At 38.5% G+C, this 21,848-nt stretch overlaps 1 protein-coding gene across 1 annotated transcript in view; it reads right to left on the bottom strand.

Moving 5' to 3' along the window:
• The window catches only part of LOC104369238 (collagen alpha-4(VI) chain-like), a 40,026-nt gene extending 20,767 nt beyond the window's left edge, over positions 1-19,259 (bottom strand). Inside the window, exons 1-14 of the mRNA XM_032991252.2 lie at positions 19,139-19,259; positions 12,743-13,092; positions 9,664-9,742; positions 8,930-9,075; positions 8,742-8,834; positions 7,158-7,211; positions 6,196-6,267; positions 5,700-5,726; positions 4,308-4,352; positions 4,020-4,073; positions 3,712-3,774; positions 2,635-2,700; positions 1,492-1,545; positions 527-562 (exon numbers count right to left, since the gene is read on the bottom strand). Of these exons, the coding sequence (XP_032847143.2) occupies positions 527-562; positions 1,492-1,545; positions 2,635-2,700; positions 3,712-3,774; positions 4,020-4,073; positions 4,308-4,352; positions 5,700-5,726; positions 6,196-6,267; positions 7,158-7,211; positions 8,742-8,834; positions 8,930-9,075; positions 9,664-9,742; positions 12,743-13,092; positions 19,139-19,259 (1,260 nt within the window). The remainder of the gene's footprint in view (positions 1-526; positions 563-1,491; positions 1,546-2,634; positions 2,701-3,711; positions 3,775-4,019; positions 4,074-4,307; positions 4,353-5,699; positions 5,727-6,195; positions 6,268-7,157; positions 7,212-8,741; positions 8,835-8,929; positions 9,076-9,663; positions 9,743-12,742; positions 13,093-19,138) is intronic.
• Between the last annotated feature and the right edge of the window lie 2,589 nt (positions 19,260-21,848).

The following is a 21,848-nucleotide window of genomic DNA, read 5'->3' as shown; positions in this document are numbered from 1 at the left end:
TGACGATGTCACAGATGAAATTGTGATGTTTCCCTGGGTTTATATGCAGTAAGATAAAGGGGAAATGCTATACCAAGGCATACACCATCTTCCTTATCTGTGTTAGCAACTCTGCAGAGACATTGGGTCAAATGTGCACTACTTGTGCTAGAGCAATGTGTTTCCTGGAGGGATCATATAACCTGTACTTCAGAAAGCAAGCAACGGGATAGAGATAAGGGATGTATCTTGCAAAGCAGACATATGGGGGGTCATGGTTTCAGATGTTCTTATAAACTTCTGCCAGGGCTACAGACAAAGGAAAATGTTTGTCAATGAAAGCTCCTTTCCAATTTTATATCCCTCAAGCCAGGAGGCCTCTGGCACACACCTGAGATCCAAAGGCTGTCTTGGCTTGAAATTGACTTTTGTTTGTTAAAACATTTGTGTCCTGGATCACACTGAAATTTCTCCCATAAGAGGGGCAAACGCTCAGGCTGGACATATAGCTACACATAGATATGAAGCAGGAGTGTCAGCCACTCACCTTTATACCTGGAGGGCCTCTTCGACCTGCTGCACCCTAGGAAGGAGCAGCATGAGAGATTGTTCAGTGTTCTGGATTTTAATATGTGAAACAGCTTATAATAAAATACAATCAAATCAAATACAGCTTATAGTAAGTAGAGATCATTTCCAAAGAACAATGACTAAAGGGTGGATTTGGGACTGAAATTCTTACACAAGTAAGCCTTACCAAAAAAAAAAAAAAGGTTTAGACCTTTTGTGAGTGCAGAGGGAAGACATCTTAACAAAATTCTGGAAAACATATTCCCAGTCAGTTGCCCCTTGGCTGAAATAAAGAGAACAAGAGCCCTCTTCTCTCCCTCTCAGCTAAGAGGTCTGCACCACTTCCCCCTGCACACTGCTCAGCAGCACTAGTGAATGTTACTGTTAAACCCCACGTCAGTAGAGGCTTTTAGGATGTTTCTGCAGCCTGACTGAGGAGTGATCATCATTCCAGACTTTGGCATTAGGCACCATTCTGACAGACTAGAAGAGGTGCCTTCATAAGTTCCAGTCTCTAGTGGATTAAAAAGAGCAGCTCAGCTGCTAGTGAGTTTTTATATTGTCTTGAACAGGCATATGGAACTTATGGTCACAGAGAGGAAAAAGGAATAGATTTATCTATGGTGAAATTATGAAGCAGTTAAAGCTCATAGGAAAGGTTGCATTGAGTTTAAGGCTTGTGATTTCACATGAATCAGACCTGAAATCAGATAGCAAATTCCTGATTTTTTTTAAAAAACCCAAACATACTGCAATGCACATAAACTGCTAAATTTGGAGCCAAATATATTTCACTATGAAAATTTTAGAAGATTTATGTTCTCTCCCAGTGCAGGAGTTTAAAGTGTGGGAAAGGAAGAAAAGAAAATTTGTTTTTCTCAATGGGAACACCATTGTATCTTGTATCAGCTACTTCCACACTGTTTTGATTACAATTCTTACATCAGGGCCAGCATCACCCTGCTCTCCTTGGAGTCCATGTGGCCCTGGGTCTCCCTGCAAAACAAAGTAATGAACAAGCTCCTTAAATACTCTTTCTTACACTTACACATTCTTCTTTATACATTCCTTCTTTGTTTCTTTCTCATAAGTAATTTCATTGCAATCAGTTGCACCATGCTATATGCTGATTCTTGTTTTCTGCAAATCATTACAATAAAGAATTATAAACCAGACAGATCATGCTTGCTTTGGATTTCCAGTCCATCAGTTACTAGGAGCTGATACTTAGTCAAGGCTTCTGTGAAATCATTTTTGTTGACTTTGTCCTTTCAGTTGGACTTCTTAAGATGAGAAAATTTGATGAGGTTCATTTCCAGAAAGTCATAAAGTCACATTTATTCTCCAAAGAGTGATCCTCAGAGTTTTTCTACTGCTTTCAGCACAGTCTACATAGACATATATGTACACACACGTCTGAACATGTGCACACAACCCTACTTGTTCAGACAGAATTAAACTTCTAAAATAGTGGATTTTTCTCACATGTTGCTAGTTCTCACTCTCTTAAGCTTCCATCCACCATCACTTATATACTACTGTCCAACTACTTATCATCTGCTTATTCTTTCTAAACAAAACACAGCAGTAAAATGGGCTGTGCTTTTCTGTTATGTTTTTTTTCTTGCAGTATTGCTCAAGCACCTCTTAAAAATTCAGATATCATGATATAAGCACATATCCCAGGTCTTATATTCTAGATAGAGGTCAAAATGAAGTTTATCCACCACCCTGAGAAAATAGCGGTTCAATAGTAAATGAACACAGGCTGTGGATACATTTTTCCCAGCATGGTTTTTAACAGTATCCTTACAACCCATTACTAGAAGCCTCTCAGGTTGGTGATGTAAATTTGTGGTAGAATAATATATTTATACTAAATCTTATCTCCCTTTAGCTCTATATTTTCAGAATATTTCCATACTCTTTGTTAACCATTTTACCTTTTTTTACAGTATCAAGCAATTATCAAAGTTTTCTGTGTTGCAGACATACGCTAAACACAAAATACAAAATAAAAGAGCTGTTTAGTCACAGACCTTAGCAATTATGCAAATCCTCCATAATAAAGAACTACTTGCTTACCTGACATGCTGGGTTTCCCTTTTCACCCTTAGGACCAGGAACATTATTGCTAGTCCCAGGATCTCCCTGGAAAAGTTAAGCAGAAAGCTCAGCATTTTCAGTGACCACACATTTATTACTCTGATTACAGAGGCAGGATATAGAAATAGGATTAATGAGATTTGTCACTGCAGCCAACAAAAAATACAAAGGTTAATTAAATGAATATACTTGTAAGAACACTATATAGGTACTTCTGCAAAGCCCACAAGTTTCTTTTGCAAAGAGATGAAAAGAAATATTACTAATAGGCAACAAATTAAACACTGAAAATGTAAAGCTGTTCTGGTTGTTTGGGTATACTTGAGTTAAGATCATAACTGGTTAGTGAGTGTCAGTTGGGGTTACACTAGAATGGAGTTCCATTTAGCCACTTAATGCTAGACATGGGTGAAATCCTGATCTCTTGGAGGAAGAAGTTCTCATGACACCTGATTATTTTTTAATAAGCATTAGAAGACAGGAGTCAAAACTATATTTGACTGTTTGGAACAAAGGTCTTCAGAATGTATGTGAGAAGACTCAAAGTTGTGCTACAAGAAATGTGGTTTCTCCACTGAAATTTTAGTCTTCAGGGACTGCATTTATATAAGACTCTGGAACACCCAAAGAAAAAACATTTCAGCACGAAGAAGTAACTTGCCTTTGCATCATTATAAATTGCTAACCAAGAGTGAGTGCACAGGGTTTTCAAGTGATCCAGAAATTCCTCTGTAGGGTGGGAACCACTGGGGAGAACTAAGTAGCTCCAAAAGGAGATATGTTGCCCATGGTAAAAACAAACAAACAAATAAAAGTGCAAGGAACAAGCAGGAGATCTGAGGCTTAAACACCTGCTTCCAAGCAACAGATCAAAATGTATCAGTCCATCTGCATCTAAAGCGTTCAGAACTCCTGGAACATGCCATACTTCTTGTAGAGTACTGCAGCATCAAGGATTGTGAAAAACTCTTCAAATCACATATATTTCAGGCAGTTCCATCACAAAATCCAGGCACAAATCAGTGGAAACTAAGTGAAATGAAGGAATATACTTACATGATCTCCTCTGAGACCAGATTCTCCTCGTTCACCTGGTTCTCCTCTGGGGCCTTTCCTGCCCTAAATTCATAAAAAAGAGCACAAGCAATTTGGGTACAGATAAAAACAGTATGTGTAGTAGAGGAAGGCCAGATAAGAGAGCACAGATCTGTTTATGTCAGTGGAGCTACACTGATTTACAGCAGGAGCCACATCATATTAGAGAACAGGCAGCTATTAAAAATAACTCACAGGCACTACAGATAGCATTACACTTTGGAAAGATGTTTCCATAAATCTAAACATTACTATAAAGGATACTTCACCTGTTTTCCTGTGTTGCCTTTTTCTCCAGAAGGTCCAGGAAATCCATGATCTCCCTAGACTCACAAAGGACAAAGAAAGAAGAAAAAATTCATGGTTGTTCTTTCTGAAAAATGTGGTTCTCAAATGTTGTCTGGCAGAATTCAACTTCAACCAGATATACAACTCTAAACACTAAACAACGGAATTTCTGTTCAGGTTTAAAGCCCATTCAAAGGCACAGAAATCCATACTTTTGAACCCTGACGTAGGTGTCTTTAATTGCATTGTACATTTAAAGCAATGATTACCTGCTCTCCATCAGTGCCATCAAATCCACTGTCACCATATTCACCCTGTAGCAATAAGCAAAAAAAAAACCATTAGCATCAGTGCACTTGTGCCTCTGACCAAGGGAAGAAGTGTTCACCCTGCTTTTGGAAACTTGTATTAGAATAGTGGTTTTCAATGGCTAGCAAGAATAATTAATAATAATAATTTAAAATAGGAATTAATAATTCAGCTCTTTAATGAATTATTAACTTCTAAAACAATTCAGAGTTAATAACATTTAATAAGAACATTTACTAAAACTATAGGTCTGAATCGGGATTTAAATTCTGCTTTTCCATCTGTTAGTTTTCAAATCTTTTTCCCAACTGCAGCACCTTCAACATCTAGACATAGTCCAAAACATAATTACTAGTATCCTATCTAACACGCTGATAATCTCCTAATTCTTTCGTCAACCATCACACGTGCTTGTATTGTGCTTATTTTTTTTTTAAATCATTTTATACCATGAACGGTGCATTGAAAAGCTAGAAGGAATAACCATGATAAAAACAATTACAGAAGACTGATTTTAGGCTTTCGGACTTGTTAAAGAAACTTCATTGCTGTCTCAGCAATGCGATGCTTGCTACATGAACAGCAGTCACACTCCCACTCAAACACACATTGCTGTTCTCTTCCCTTTGTCTGTAAAAACGAATCACCATATTGCAACCATTTATGGAAGCCATCTTCTCAGAAAACATCCATTCTATTCTTAGGGGCTTTGCGATGTTAACTTGTTCAGATGAAGAGTAAGGCTTCTGAACAGTTATAACTATTAGAACCTTATTTCATTTATGTATCTTCCACAATGTTTTAGACTTGGCTAAATAACACACTCCATTTTAAAATTCTATTTTGAAGTGCTTCTTCCATCCTTCTTTACAAGAATAAAAATGAAGGAACTAACTGATGTTTTTATTTGTAGTACGAAATGAAATTAGCAGAGACCACTACCCTTAAAGCTGAAAGGATATTTAACAAACTACAGAAAGTGGCACAAGAGCATGTTGTAAATGCTAGTTAAACCAACAGGAGTCTCTGATAGAGACTACAGATACAATTGCTTTGTAGGTTTTGATGCTAAATTGACTTTGCAAAACCACCTAGTTAAAGTTCCTGAGCAAAATTTCAATTCATTTATAAAAATTTTGTATGTACTACAAGAAAAATTAGTTGGATGTACATTTTGATAAGCTCACTTAAATCTATTCTTATATAACCATAGCAAAAGTATATTAAACACTCTGAACTTTTTACATTGTTTTTCTTCCTTGTTGATATTTTCATTTTACAAGGTAACATGAACTTAAAGGGAAGCAGAACACTGTTCTCAAAGAAAATTGATCACACATGAAAACACATACCTGACTTCCTCTATAGCCTCTGGCCCCCTGAAATTGAAAATAAACAGAGATGAAATTTGGTGAAAGTATTTTTATTGAGCTTGAGAAGCAGGTCACAATAGCTTGTTGTGCAGAGGCATGTTGGGCTCAGTATTATAGTCCCTACTGTAAAGCCCCCCACTGCCACATACGGGATTGACCCCTTTCCTGTGGGAAGACAGCACAGCCTTCATTTTCATTCCCGTTCTGCAAAGCTTTAAATCTTTACCTAAGGCCAGTATTTGGTGGTGGAAAAGTCACTGGCAAGTTGCTGAGTCAAACTCCTTAGCCATTTGACCATTTTTCAGTTACACAAAGTACCTCTTAAAAGAAGACAGCAAAAATTGTCTGCTATTCTTACAGCTGGGTCTTGCTCTTCATCCACACTTCAGGAAGACAGCACAGGGATTTTCCCTCAGTACAGAAAACAGGTTTGTGGGAAACAAAATTAGGAAATGCTTCAAAGTGACACACTTGCCTTATGGCCTCTGGCACCTGGACATCCCCTGTCTCCTTGAGTCCCATTGAAACCAGCTGGACCTCTCTCACCCTAAGAAACGCAAGAGAATGTTCAAACTCATCCATACAATGATGGTTACTGGATAATTCAACATATAAGATTAAAGCAAGACAGAATTATGTCACCATTCACTGCACTAAGGACACCTGAAATGTTCATACTGGCCATAAGAGAGTCAATCACTAGTTTGAGCTGCTGCTCTCACTATCATGCTATGTTTTAGACTGCACTACCAATCTCTGACTGAAATTTCTGTACTTGAATGGGGACCTTTCGGTCAGTTGTTTATTAACTGAACATCGAGTGACTTCTCTAGTCACTGACCGCTAAATACTTCTATTCCAGGTAGGATGGAAGTTTAAAAAAAAAAAAAAATGGAAAGAGAGCAGCATCTCTCAGCAGATCCCCTTAAATTGCTGTTTAAAAAGGTGAACAATAACAAACTAAATGAGAACATACAGTAGACATGAGAGCTCCCCTACTACCATGCAAAAACTTAAAGAGCCTAAGATGAGAAGAACAAACACCACTGGTGATTTGGAAATCACCAAAACATGCTACAAAATTTAGCTTTGTTATCCAGTTATAAGATATTGACTCACACTAAGAAGGGATGGGTTTTTCTGTAAGAACTATCAGAACAGAATCTGGTAGAGTGTGTCACAAAAAAATGACTGTATGAGTTACCATAAATATGCCACATAAAATGCTGTTGTGTGAGTCTTTCTAATTGATTCTGTTTCTGCATAGTTATTACTAATTATGGTGAGGTGCAGACGCACAAAGAATCATGTCTATACATTTACATTCAGATACATATTGCTTAAACACATTGATGAGCACTGAGTAAATAAGTGAGCACAGACAGGTTCAGGCACCAACCAACATCACCTTAGCAGGAAGGAATAATGTTTACTTACAATCCCACCTTCCTCACCAGGATGGCCAGGAGATCCTCTGTAACCTGTACTTCCCTGAAAAACAGGAATTTAAGAGATAAATAACACTGTTATTCAAGCACACTGGGTTCATTTCTATCAGATTACTCTGAACATGGAGATAGAAAACATTTCCTGAAAATTAGATCTGATTATGCTGAGGAGAGCAGGCTCCATCAAGTACATTTACACAGACATTCTGCACAGTCCTAGGTACTTGACATGGCTGTAAAAAAACAAAACAAAAAAAAAAAAAAACAACAAAAAAAAACACAAAACAAACAAAAAAAACCAAAACAAAACCACAACAAAGTTCAATATAAAAATTCAGTGTGTTATTTCAGGAAACTGCCTGATGGACTGACAAAGTTCATTCAAAGCTCATTGGGATATTTGGTCAAATTAAATACCTTCCTTACTGATTTGGAAAAGGAAGCATTATACAGTAATGAAATTCTAAGGTGAAATGAAAAATATAAGGAGCTGAAAAGTTGTTAGGACAAAGATATTGCAATATCTTACAAAGACTTTTAGAAATATTGCAACTTCATATTTGAAGTCATGCAAATCTCATATCCTCAGGGCAAAAACTCAGACAGAAAGACACTAGAACAGATGGAATTTCTAGGAATGAAAATGAACAAAAATGAGGTGAATTTGTGCTGCAAAAACTTGCTTTTATAATTGTAGGCTGTACAACCCAGGCATCATGTCAGTCCGTCTGCAAAACAACTATGTCTACATTCTGAACACTGTTTTGTCTAAACATGTTAAGCTAGACATTTTACTAAAACAGAAAGATGTGAGAAAATCAACAAGAGTAATGGAAGAAATCAATAAATTGGTTTATGAACAAATATTAGAAGACTACTTTTGCTAAGAGATAACAAAAAATTAATTTATCTACAATCATATAATTGAAGAGTGTGAACTAGAGATACAATTTACTTAGCATGTTACCGGAATAAGTAGAAATAATGGAATGAGTAGTAGCCAAATGGAGACTACACATACTAACCACCTTAATAATGAAGTCTACTAGGATTCTGTATAAGTGGAAATATTTGTAATACTTGAAAGGCTTAAAACAGACAATACAAAATCTTAAAGGAAATTATGTAAGTTAGAGCTGTACTGGATCAGAAGAAACATATATAAGAGGATATTTGGAATAACCAGAGGCACAAAAGGGTAAGGCTCACACCTAGTGAAGAAGGATAATTTTCTACTCTTAGCTTGTCGGCTGGAAGTTTCTCATTCACAATGGCTAATGAGCATTTTGGTTAAATCAGACTTAAATTTTTAAATCCCTCTCTATTTTCTGCTGAACTGGTGAAGAAGAGTGCTTAATTATATTCATACGTATGAATGATTTTCACTACAAAAACACTTTTGCAATAGGAACATGCAGCAAAGAAACAATCACATTTCATGTCTCTCCTTCACCTGTCCTAGCAGCAGCAAAGGTCATGGGCCCATGCATGTACACTCTAAAATATTACAAAAAATGAATACACTTTGAAAAATAAAGCAAATCTTAAGTAATGTCTATCTTAGCTGTCTTGCCTTCATTCCAGGACTTCCCTGGCTACCATGATCACCATTTTCTCCAAGGCATTTACAAATAACCTTACAGCATTTCCTTTCTGCAACAGTATCCTAAAAAAAAGAAGAAACATTTAATCTATGTATAATAATCATAAAACAACGACTGATTTTTTCCCCCCTTTTGTTTATATCACAGAAGAACTTACAAGGTTTCTCTGCAAGATGTTTGCAATCTTTGCAAACCCAACACTCAGAGGTTCATTGTATCCAAACCCTCTGCCAAACTCCACTTCCCAAAGTTCAGTCAAGTTCTGTGTATTGTCCAGGCCAACTAGTAGAAGTGCATCAACACCTTCAACGTAAGCATAGATTTAAAGTGGTGAATGGCTGAACTATATTATTTAACCAACAATATCATTGTGAATAACAGCAGTTCTGCAAAAGACTTACATTTGATGGTTTCAACACAGTATGTTAAAACATATCAAGCTATTGAGAATAATGTGTAAGAGAAAAAACCAGACCAGTAATTTTCCAATTAAATTCTTTCCTTGGTTGTCAGACCAGACTGCTACTCAGTGCCCAAACAGAAATGTAAAACTTTTCTCCTGCAGATGTCAGAGTTGGGTCTAACTTTGGTGCTGAGTTCATCAGTGAGAGGGACCTGCCCCAAATTGCCCCAGTTGCTGGATCTGGACCCCAGAAACCAGAACCATTCCAGGCCCTCTGCACCCCTAGGCATGTTCCTGGCATCATCTGCCACCCAGTGACAAGCCACCATATACACTGGTTCACATGGAGAAGCAAACACTCCCAGTGACTCTGAGGAATGCCATGTGAGTGTGGAGAGGTAATATTATGTGGAAAAGCTGCAGTGGGGGAGCAATACATTGGGCCATTGGTAGTAGGAGGCTGAAGCATCAATGAGCTACTGTAATACCTTTAAAGCGAAGTGAGTAAGCTGCTTTTCTGAGATCTTCCAGTGAATCATCCACCCCATCTGAAAATACTAACAGAACCTGTCAGGAAAGGGAGCAACACCAAGTCAATTGAGAAGAGACTAAATGTCGAGTCATCGTAAAAAGTACAGTTAGCCTTGAAATCTGTTTAGAAGGTGGTCAAATTGCACTGCACTGTGGTAGATCTGAAACATGCTGGAAAAAGTGCTGAGGAGCAAGGAGAAGAGAACACAAAAGCCTCTCTTCCCTGACAGCACTTATTTGAGGGATTTGTCTTGCTGATCAGTTCATAGCATTGCTATTAATTGTATCTGCCATCATCTTAGTATGTCAGGTAGAAGGCCAATTCTGCTGTGACTTATCCACTGAAGACCTTTCTCTGATGTCAGAAGAGTTCTCTTATATGTGAATGCGGAGAAGAACTCAGAGCAAACAAAATTTCCCTTTCTGCAAGAGCAGCTCCAGCTGGCTCTCGATTGAGCCACATTAGGAAGTGCATCCTCTCTAGGTCCAATCCTCCTTCCCTGCAGATGGTTATGTCCCCTTGACATTTCCACATCGGCAGTGCAGCACCCTGCTCCACTCTCCACCATATTTTTCCCTTGTTAACACATAAGGCTTAGCTCACATAAGGACACGAATCCTGACCCTTTGTACTGGCTACACTCCCACCTTTTCAAGCCAAAGAGCTATAGTTAAGGCTCTTCCAGGGCTGAGGTAAGCACAATTTCTTAAAGTTCCCCTTCAAGCTACCAGTCTCTTCCCATTTCTCTCCTCAGCTTCCCCCCTTCAAACTAGCAGAAGTCTTCTCAGGCCCCATCCATCCAGTGGATTAGGTTTCCCAGAAAGAGGTTGCACAAGTAAACTGTCTCCTGCCCCCAACAGTAATGACTTCCTAAACTCTCTGATCAACAAGTGGGTAAGCACAGCTAGAGCTCCTTCCCTCCAATCCTTCTTATTTTACATTCCCTATATAATGCCCAGCTTCAACCAATGAGAACTCCGTTACTTCTATTAAGGCAAATGAAGTGACTGCCACACCATACATCCCACTTCTGTTCTAAATCAGCAAAGAGACCAGAATTTAAGAGCGGGTAGAATTAACTGATTTTAGTGGTGGAATGTTCCCAAACATCCAATAAGGTGGCACTGATACTGATTCTACATTTGTTCAAGCAGAGTGTGATACAGTGGAGAGCTGGACCATGGATGGGTAAACACATCACAGACTGTTAGAAACAACACTGTAGGCCTGAACTTGATGCTTTTTTTTGGCAATCTTTTGATTTTAAAAACATGCCAGGTGGGAATGTGGGGTGTTAGTGTGGGCATTATATACATTTACAGAGCTTTCATTTATATAAAGCTCTTGTTGGAACATATCTGAGTCTTGCTTTGTCAAAAATGGTGGTCCAACTCTTCTGCTGAAAAACAAATAATGAAGAAAAGAAGAAATATAAAGAACAGAGAATCACTGTCCCTGATGAGGTTTATAACCAGTAATCTTTACAGAACTAGCATATTAATGCTCAGGATCCCAGGGAGATTAATTTGTGACTTCGTGTGCATTCTAAAGTCTTGTATTTTCAATTTGCAAATAAACAGTATCAGAAAGGAATATTAATCCACTGGTAAAGTACTGAGATACGCAGCATATTTATTTCCAGTAATAATGCATATGCAGAAGGAAGCCTTGTTTAGCTCTAATCTTCAACAGAGATCTAACAGGATTGGCAATTAGGAAAAAAAAAAAAAAAAAAAAAAAAGCACTGCTTTTACTTGTATGTCAAACAAGTTCTCTCTACCGAGGCCCAAAAGAAGAAAAATCATATGTGGTCATGTTTCCTGTTCAGAATAAAATGACATTTTAAGAAATCTTTGGGGAAAAACAGTATTAAATATGCACAAAATTACAACCTAAATTGGTAAGCCCTACCTATCCAAATGCTGTAAAAAAATAGAATGCCAACTTTCACCTGAAAGCAGGGGAATCTTCAACAATATAGTTATCTCACTCCACATCAGATTAAAATTAACATCATCCAAAAGTTAAAATAAGGTTCACAGAGGAAACCTCTTATGTATTTTGCAAGGGCTGTCCTTCCTCAGTAGGAAGATGTTCCTGCATAGAGACCTCAGTAAGTGATAATATTCAAACAGCTACTACAGGACCTGCTCAGCGCTTTACTAAATCAGCACCTTATTAAGAATAAACTGTCAGGGCAATGACCCTGAAACACTCCAATAAGATCTTTCTTTCACCTAAGTGGAATAATTCCTCATTCACTTCAGAAGAGATTAGATCAACCTTCACGCTTCTCCCTTCACCTCACTTCAAGATGGATGAATTAACTGCAGCATCTATGCATATTTTCCTTATCACCAGTTATTCATGAGCAGAACTCAGTTTTGTTATTTTAAATTAAATTATTTGACAAGTTAACTACACAAATAAACTTCTTTAAACAAATTTCTCGCATGATGGTTTCTGTGATATCTGCTTAGAGCTGTCATTATTCTGGACAGAGATTCAGGATTTCGAGTTTCTGAAAGAGAACTGTTTCCACTACTCAAAGTACAAAGACATTCTGTGGCAGATATAAGGTGGTTTCCTGTATGAATACTCATGATCATATGTATTTACTCAAACGTTCTGGGTACCATCTCACTACAGGAGTATCTAGGGAATAGGAACTGATATATGCATTTATATCAGGGCAAATGAAAGAACAGGAGTTTCTATATAAACCTAAGGAAACACTTTTTTTACCATGAGGGTGACTGAGCACTGACACAGGTTGCAGAGTCGCCATTCTTGGAGATACTCAAAAGCCATCTGGACACTGTCCTGGGCAGCCTGCTCTAGCTAACACTCCTTGAGCACAGAGGACAAGGTGACACCCAGAGGTTCCTTCCAACCTCAACCATTCTGTGATTTTTCTTACTGAATTCGCCAGTTCCTGAATTACCTTTTTGTCTCCCTGGAGTACTCACCATCAGAATCTGTAAACATCAAACTGCATAATTTTTCCAGCATATATGTTCACACCATTAAGTTACCTTAACTTTAGCAGAGGTCACACTAAAGAACTTCTCCTCAAGTGCCTGAAGGAATTCTGCATTCAGGTAGGTGTCCACAGTGGCCTGTGCATCTAAGAAATTCTGTATGATCTCTTCATTATAGTCTTCAAAATCGGAGTCAAAGATGAATTGTTTGGTACGTGTCAATACTTGAAACTTGAATCTAACATTGACTGGAGAGCCAGAATGACAGCTGGTATTTGGCAGCAATTTCATCTGGAGTAAAAGCTTGGGAAGAAATGCTTGCAATTTCTGTTTCAGAAGCACTGTGGATGCTGGCCGCACGTGCCTTGAAATATCAATTGCTATAGAAAGATCAATGTCACAATCTGAAAAAAGTAGAAGAAATAGGAAACTATAAACATAGACTATTTGTGACCTTGTCTTTTGTCAGAATCATGGAACAAAATTCAATATGCGATATTTAAAACCAGAAGTCAGAATCAGTGAGTTTTTCCATAAACATATCCGTAAAATACCATGAGCCCACTAGTTTCAGTAAGGCTATGAGAATTTGCAGATACTAAGGACTACATTACTGGACATATGTACGTACCCAAACTGCAAAAACAGGTCACTGTTCTCCAGCTGTCAAATGTCTTCAAAGGGCCTAGTCTTGCAAATGTTTCCATGAGCTTTTCTACTAACTGGGAATGTGCAACACGTATTCCAATTGCAATGGGAAGCTTGATGGCTGACTGTGCTTTATCACTTTGTCACAAGACCAGATGATACATACAAATGTAGAAAAACAGGCCAAAGAAACAAACATGAGAGAAAGAGGCAGCACTGCCTACGTGAAATGTCATATATCCACTGTGAATAACAGCTGCTGTAAGGTGAGGGCTACCCCAGTTACATAATTGCTTGCATGGCTCCTGAGAATAACAGCAAATACTGTGATGTGGTTAATTTCTCTCCCCTCCTCAATCGTCTTGCCATCATTAAGCAGCTAAACCACTTGGCTTATTTCTTCCATGCCTTGATTCTTCAAGTGTCATACTGAATTTTATACTGTGCCCCTATATGCATTATCATCCAATGTTATACCTCTGCAAGGAAGTCAGAAGCATGCAATTTTATCTGTAAAACAGCACTCTCCCTAATTGTATTCCTTCTTCACCCACTGACTCTGAAACACCACACACAAGGCTGTTTTCCAAGTTCGCTAGTTTGGGCTAGTTCCAACAGACCATTATTCGATATATGTTTCATTACAGTTTTCTAGGTTTTCCCTCACTCACTAAAAAGATGAACGTGTTTAGTTCTAACCAAATACATCCGGAAATATTTTCATCTGAGTGGCCATTGTTCAGTTTCAGTATTTTCACCTGGGGTACAAACTGTCCCCTGAGGGGTATGATTTGCTGGTAAGCAGCATGAAAATCTTTAAACGTAAAAGGTCACACAGAATGAGTTTTTATGGCTAAAAATTCTGACATTCAGACCTCAGAGCAACGTAAGAAATCTATACAGCTTTTCTGTTTAGTCCATAACAAGAGAAAATTTCTTTTAAACAGTTAAATATATCTGTACACTCATATACGTCTACATCCACCCACCCACCAGTCATGCCCCTTAACCAGGTTGTGAGGCTGCATGTCTGATTTCAAGATTCACAGAACACCTGTGATGCAAAGGCCACCAACAGTTCAAGGAACAACATTTTTTCTAATTGTGCAGGATGTTTCTGATTAAACATCTCCATGAACATAAATTTTGTTAGATATTTCTTCCAGTACATGTTCATGTTCAGCACACACAGAGTATGTTTTCACAATAACATTTTTCTGAGATCTGGGTCTTTTTAATCATGTAGTTTGGAGGCAGTTCAAAGGGCAACCATGGACTCCGCAGTTTAGCCCTACACAATTGGTCATCCACACTGCCTAGCTCTTAAAACATTCCCCACCAACTCCTCAGTACCAGCAATAATACTAAAATAGCAGTAAAGCAATTCACTTTTGTGCTACTGTGCTGTGCATGAGAATGTGTAAAACAGTTTCTAGTAGGTATTCTATACTCTGTTAGTAATCTCTATTTATTTGGAGGAGTAAAAACCTCTGTGCAGCTAACCTCTTTTTCTAATAATCTGTTCTCCAACACACATCCACATTGTTAAACTGCCCTATTTTATTTGCTGCAAAGGTATCTTTTTTTCCTCTGTTGATGGGGGATGATGTTGATGTACCTTGAATGCATTTTTTTTTAATTTGAAAAATCTGGCAGTTTAAGAGAAGGTGACTGGAGAAAGGGGAATGAATAGATTCATTACAGGAAAGAAGGTCAGCAAATATAGTAAAACAGATGACAGAACAAGATGAAACAGGCTTCGCTGGAAGTTGATCTTTTGTTTTATGAGACAAATTTATGCAAAACTTAACAATAAACACATGCATCAGTGAGATCAAAGCCAATATGCTTTCCTTAACTTCTCTCTCTCTAAACAAGTATGCCTGTATATATGTTTACTGCTGTATCTCCCATTAAATCTCCCTGTTCTCTGGCCATGAAACACCAGGAGGTGCTACTGCATCAGCCACAGCCACTGCGCTGTGTTCTGCTCTCTGCAGTGTAAACCATTAGTCACAGAAGCTGTTCACAGCAAGGCCATGTGAGGCCAACTCATGATCTATCCTACTTAAACCCAGAGACCTTCCATGCATAGGTAAAATCTGTCCTTTTCCACTATTAGCTTGCAGAAGAAATCTCAGATCCTTACATATCATCTAAAAGATCAGCTGGAAGTGTCATAACAAGACAAAGCTTGTAACAAAAAACAAGCCCTCAGCTGAGGGAGGCCAGACATTACCTAGCAGTAAATCAGATTAACTATCCCAGTCACCACACTCATCCTCCTGCTACCTGCAGGGCCATTGTGAGGGAAAAAAAAAACACCTGAACTTCATGACTTCTGTGGGGAAAGACAACACATTGGTACCCCTGAAATAGAGAGGATTCTTGTCCATCATTTTTGCTGCAGAAGCAGGGTTCCCTAACATATTTATTGGCAGTGCATCATAGTCCTGCGCAAAGAGTAATCTTTCTTGATCTTCAGAATAATGTCTTCAAGTTCTGCTCTGCTTGCTTTGTTCACTCCAACAGCAGTTAAGTTGATTCCACTTCCTTCCAAAGCTTATATGGCTGTGGGAAGATTGGCTCTATCCAATGCTACAGTTGATTCATCAGTAAGAATAAGGATCCTGGTGACAGCAAGGAAAGATGCACGCCCACCCTAATTCCCACCAACTCTCTGTCTGATGAAGCTCACAGCCCTTGCTGTGAAAGGCTGGCCTGGCAAAGGCCTCAAGTTGAAGTCTACTCCTTTACCTAGACTCAGAGGAGTATGAATTCAGTGAGAAATGCATCTCCCAGTTGGAGCTACAGACCAAAACACCAAACTGAACTTTATCCATTTCAACCACTGAGTCATTAACTCCTACAAGCTGCTGCACATTTTTGAACTGCAGGTCTGTATCACCAGATGATCTACACACAACATGGGGGCTATGGGACCTCTCGTCTCTGAGCCTGACTCTAACCCTGACCTCTGTGACGTTCAACCCATGACTGTGACCTCCAGTGCCTGAGCCTGACCCCTGAGCCTGGCTCTAAGCAGGACAGCTCTTATTGTGATGATACTTGGGTCAATCACCACCATAACTTTATAAACCTCACTGAAGCTTTCCTGAACGGTAATTTCCTCTTACATACAATGCACACACCAAACAGGAAGCCTGATAGCACTGAAATTACAATTATTTATGTACTTCTTACTTCTTCTCAAACTCCACAACTGTCATGGGGCTACAAACATTTTTGTTACAATTTCATTACAAAGCCATTTTTTTATTTTCCATCCAATATTTGACAGCTATAGAAAAAACTTCAGGGTGATGACGTGTTTCCTTGGGAGATGTTGCAATTTTATCAAGCTTGCTACTCTGTGATATTCTGGATATCCACAGCATAGACAGTAACACTTTTATGTCTTAGTTTAGATGCTGGTTCATTGTAAACATCCAAGAATTGGCCATCAGTGATCACCACAGCAATTTGCTGTACTCTATTTCCTGCGGTCCATTGCTTGAGTAAAAACCTTCTCCCTCAGGAATTAAATAGCTGCTCCAGTGTATGTTTTCCCCCCTCAATATGGTAAATTCTTCAAATAATTCAGGATTTCTTATTTATTCTTGAATGTGTCCAGGGTGAACTCTAGCCTTGGCTCATTACTGTACAGCACTAGCCCAACTCTTACATTGCTCAGATCAATATCTAGGGTACTAACAATTTTTAAAAGAAAGGCCCTTAGCAGCTGGAAGTTTTTTGACCCAGTTTTGCTGGATTCATCCACAAGAAACATAACATCTGCAACAGTCATACTGGGACACACTAAGAGTAAAGTAAATATCAGGAAGGTACAATTCATGTAGGTCACACCATGGTATAATTGGGACAATCAGAAGAGGTTGGTACAAAAAGGATCATCTCAAGGTAATACTCAAGATGGCGTTACAATAAAACACGAAATCTAAATTCCTATAAGTGAAGAGCAGAGATTTATATATTGACTTTCACAGTAAAAGAAATCCCTGAAATAAACACCATACCTTAACTGGACCCTTGGCCACACTACAGGGAAGTCAATAAGGCAAATGCTTTTTTCACTCTCCTGCAGAGTGACTGCTAATCAGGTCACCTCAGGATATTAGGGAAGTTATTCTGTGGCCATTTTCTAAAAAATTCAGGCAAAATTACCCTGTTAGAGTAGGCAATTCCACTGCAGCCAACCCCTCTAGACCACTGCCCTTCTCCCCTTCATTAATACAAGTAAATACAACAAACTGTGCATCAACAAGTATTGCCACTACACAGCCCAAAGTGGTAAATATTTTGTCCATATAGAACCTCTCTAAAAGCACAGCTGCCAGCCATTTGCACTGTTTTCTTCCCTCACAGCCACCTGAGAAGTTACTCTGGATTACCAGTGACTTAGAATGCTGCTGGTTTTGCTCTGGTAATACATCATACCAGCTGGCATGTTTGGATCAAGGTTATAAAGCTTGAAAGTGAAAGTGATTCTCTAGCATAAACTGAAGGCTCTGCCCAGTTTTGGTGCCTCCTTCTTTGTAATGTAATTTCTGTACCTTCTGCAAGGTATCACTCTTGTTATAGTAAATGTTCAACAAGAATTAGGTGTATGGCACATCCCTGTAATGAATCATACCAACACAGACTTTGTCTTGCCCAATATCAAAGACATTGACCACTGTGTACAAGAAGTCTTGCATGATCTTGAACTTCTTTGTCCCTGTACTCCAGGATCCATCTACCAGGAAGATAATGTCTGCCATAGCTTTCCTGCAGACTGAAGAAATATTTTGTAACTCTCCTGTTTTCCTACAGGATGGGTAATCTAATAGAAGAGTAATTTTGCACCCTGATTGCTTTTCAGAATCCAAGACCTATTGACCTTTTGCAGAAAAATCCTTCCATCTATCCTGGTAAATTCTCAGCACCCACTAGTTCCCCTTTTTTCCCCCTGCTCATCATATAGAGGGTCAGGGGCTAAATTCTTCTGCAACACCATTCTTAGGCAATGGAAAGATGCTGAAACTTACACTGACACAATTTCCATACACAGCCTTTTCAGAACTCATATGTAGTAAACGCATATGGTAACCGCTGTACACACTTCTGTATGTGAACCACAGCCATAAGAATGTGTTGACCTGCTGTCAAATGAGCCCAAAGGAGAAGTCACTCATGCACTTCGAGCTCCATTCTGCAAGCATACATTACTAATAAATATTATCTGAGGGGAAAAGAAACAAATTCACACCAACTTAAACAGGAGTAACCATATTTACTTGTAGTAAATACTAAACTCATATGTTTCCACATTTTTCAGAAGCATGTGACAGTAGTAGGATGATGCTAGTAGGGCATGGATGAAACAGTTACTATGTCCTCAAACCAAATCATGCAGAAAATGTTCTGCAACTGACAGAACACTTTCTCAAGCAGATTTTCCCAAAGACATGACTACCAAAATGAAAATGCTAAATCCTGTGACTTACCTTGTTTTTCACTGCCTTACAACTGTAAGAATTTTTCACTGCTTTTGAAAATACAGAACCTCAGCATGAATAAAAAATCCCAAATTTTAATGAGCTGTTGCATTTAATTTTGCATTTTTTTAGTACAACCCTCCTATCCTAGTTTAAACATATGTTTCATAAAAACATATCACATTATCCCTAGTTATGCAAAGAATAAACTGTCATCAACTCTTCGTCTCTCTCTGGCATTGGTTATAAATGGAAAAAAATAATTTTGTGGTCAACCTGAAGAGTAATTTCTTTAGTGTATTACCAGTCTGCTGTGCATCTATAGAGCAGAGTGTGGAAGCAAATAGAAGAAGAAGGGGTTTCCAGTCATCCATTTTGAAAATCTCCCTAGAAAAAAAAAAAAGACAGTAAGAAATACAGAGCATCATTTCCTCAGAAAGAGTTTTTTAATTGTGGATGAAATGGGTAAGCTCATTTCATTAACAATATGGAGGCTTTCTAGATGTATGCAATTTAAAGCAGCACTTTAAATTTGTATTTTCTTCCCTCAGCTTTTAGCATACAGGCTTTGAACACAGAGCTGTTAGAGTTTGACACTGATGTACAGCATATAACCAAAATGAACTGTTCACTGCTCTGCTCTCACAATCATGCTTTGTTCTGATTCACACAGCTATATTTACCACAATCTGAAATTCAACTAAAAGCAAGCTATTCAAAATGTAAGATTAATGGGAGTTATGCTTCTAAGATTCCCCTCTAGCCTTGAAATTCTCCACCCACACATAGATTTAAAAGAAAAATTGGTGGTGGTATCTATATACAATACACATAGAACTCATTTACAAATGAAATATGCCAGTTGGCCAGTAATGAAGACGCTTGCCATATAAAACTGCCACAACTCAATACTGTGGGAAACACGAATGAAAATATCAGAGCAAGAAAGTACAAAATTAAGCCACTTTGAGCTTAAGCACACTAAACAAGTGAGAACAAAAGAGTTTTTAAAAACTTTCAGTTCTAGAACATATGAACACTAAACAGCTAAAAGAATAAAAAGAAATAATAAACCAGAGCCTTGGAGGCTAACCATGCAAAAAAGAATTAATATGAAAATATTTCATATGTTGTTTTTCTTTGGAGCTGCTGAATTTCTCTTTCTTTTCTGACTAGTTCCACCCTCACATTCTCTCCCAAGGTTGGGTAGGTTCGTCCAGCAGGGAGGATGAGAAAACCAGGTATAGTGCTCATTTATTCTATGATCTTTGGTTAATTCAAGTATTTAAAATAGACAAGTAAAAGATGCCACTGCTGCGTTTCAGCCAGGCAAAGTCACTCCTCTCACCAGCCCTTTGTTGCTGGTCTTCTGTCATCTGACAGCATCTCTTCCTCTTCTATAGGAAAGAATGGCTTGACAGAGATGCTGCCCATGTTGTGCTACCTTCCCACAGATGTGTATGTCAGAGGCAATGCTGTTCAATACTGTGTGTAGTCTCTTCCTCAGGCCTCCAAACACACCTGCTGGCAGCAAGGATTCTAAGGAAATTAGACTGAGGAGGATGACTGAGGAATGAATGACTGAGGAGGGTGAGGTAAAATTCAGCAAGCTGGCATAACTCAGATATTACGCCCAAATGCTCTGTGACTGAAAGACATCCCACTGGGGCTACCCGAAGAACTGCATACTTAACATACTGCCTATGTTAGAGGTATATTGGTGTGGAAGATGCATGGCTACTGACTTTTATGTGCTACCACCCGTTTATTACCAAAATTTTATAGAAAGCACTGCTAAGCTACCAGTAATATAGAATAAACCAAACACTGCTCTGTCTCAGGCTAACTTTTGAACCTCTTGGTTGATCCTGACAGATGCTCAGATCAGAAGAGACTGCTTGAGCCACTTATATTCCAGGCTTGGGCCTGAGACAGAGTGCAACCTCAGTAAACTGAGGATAGTAGCTTGGCTTTTTTTTTTTTTTTTTTTTTTTAAAAAGGTTTCAGGGCTTCTGGAATTCTGATGACAACAGTGAATCTAGAGCTTATTTGCACACAAATTTCCCCAACATCTGTGTCTCTGCCATTGCTTAACATCTAATAATTATGGTGGCATGAATACTGCCTAAACTTTCAAATAATAGAGAAATGTATATGAACACACACAGAAGCTATCAGATAGCAAGCAAAAAACAAGCTAGTTCATCCTCCCAGCAACTAGAGGGCTTCCTAGGCATGCCTCTTGGAACCTAGGAGCATCCTTCTCAGAATCAACCACTCTCAGACACGGAAAAACTCCTCTTGTGGAAGGCTGTGGAACTGAATCCGTATAGAGGGAGAGGTTATCCAAGAGATGGCTATAGCATAACAGGCTAATTCACGCATTAGTCTTTTCAGTATCTTCAAGGTATGTGCTGGGGGCAGGGTATCTACCTATACATGGAGATTGCTCCTTTTTTATTTGTCACTTTTGTTTGCTAAGCTTCCCTTTGCCACTAGTCATCAAGAAACTCCTAGTGATCAGAACAAAAGTCCATCTTGCCCAATCCCTTATCGTTAACAACAGGCATTAGCTTAAGTAAAGAGCCTAAAAGGAAAGTTAAGGAATGTAGGTATCTTCTCCCACACAGATTGGTTTAAAGGTTTCCAGGTTGCATTTGTGTGAATGTCGTGGTTTGGTCATATGGAACATAATTCCATAAATTCTTCTAATCTCTTTTGAAGCCAGCTATACTTTTGTATTAAAATCACAAGCCAGTTAGATTATCATATTGTAAACTTTTATATTCTACTGAAAAAGCAAGCTAAGCATCTATGAAAACACAAGTTGATGATCAACTGTTGCTGTTAACAATTCATTACACTGGTTTTTAAACTAAATCTGGGATCTGCAAAGACAATATTGGAAAGGCTACAGCTGGTCTAACATCATAACACAGGGTTCAGTTCCAGGTTCTTAGGGTAACACTATATAATAATACCCTAGGTCTCGTCAATAACAAAAAGCAATGAAT

The sequence above is a fragment of the Tyto alba genome, unplaced genomic scaffold, assembly GCF_018691265.1.
Source record: "Tyto alba isolate M040663 unplaced genomic scaffold, T.alba_DEE_v4.0 Super-Scaffold_46, whole genome shotgun sequence".
Lineage (NCBI taxonomy): Eukaryota > Metazoa > Chordata > Aves > Strigiformes > Tytonidae > Tyto > Tyto alba.
Note: the sequence above shows the minus strand (reverse complement) of the source record. Positions and strands in the feature narration are given on the sequence as shown.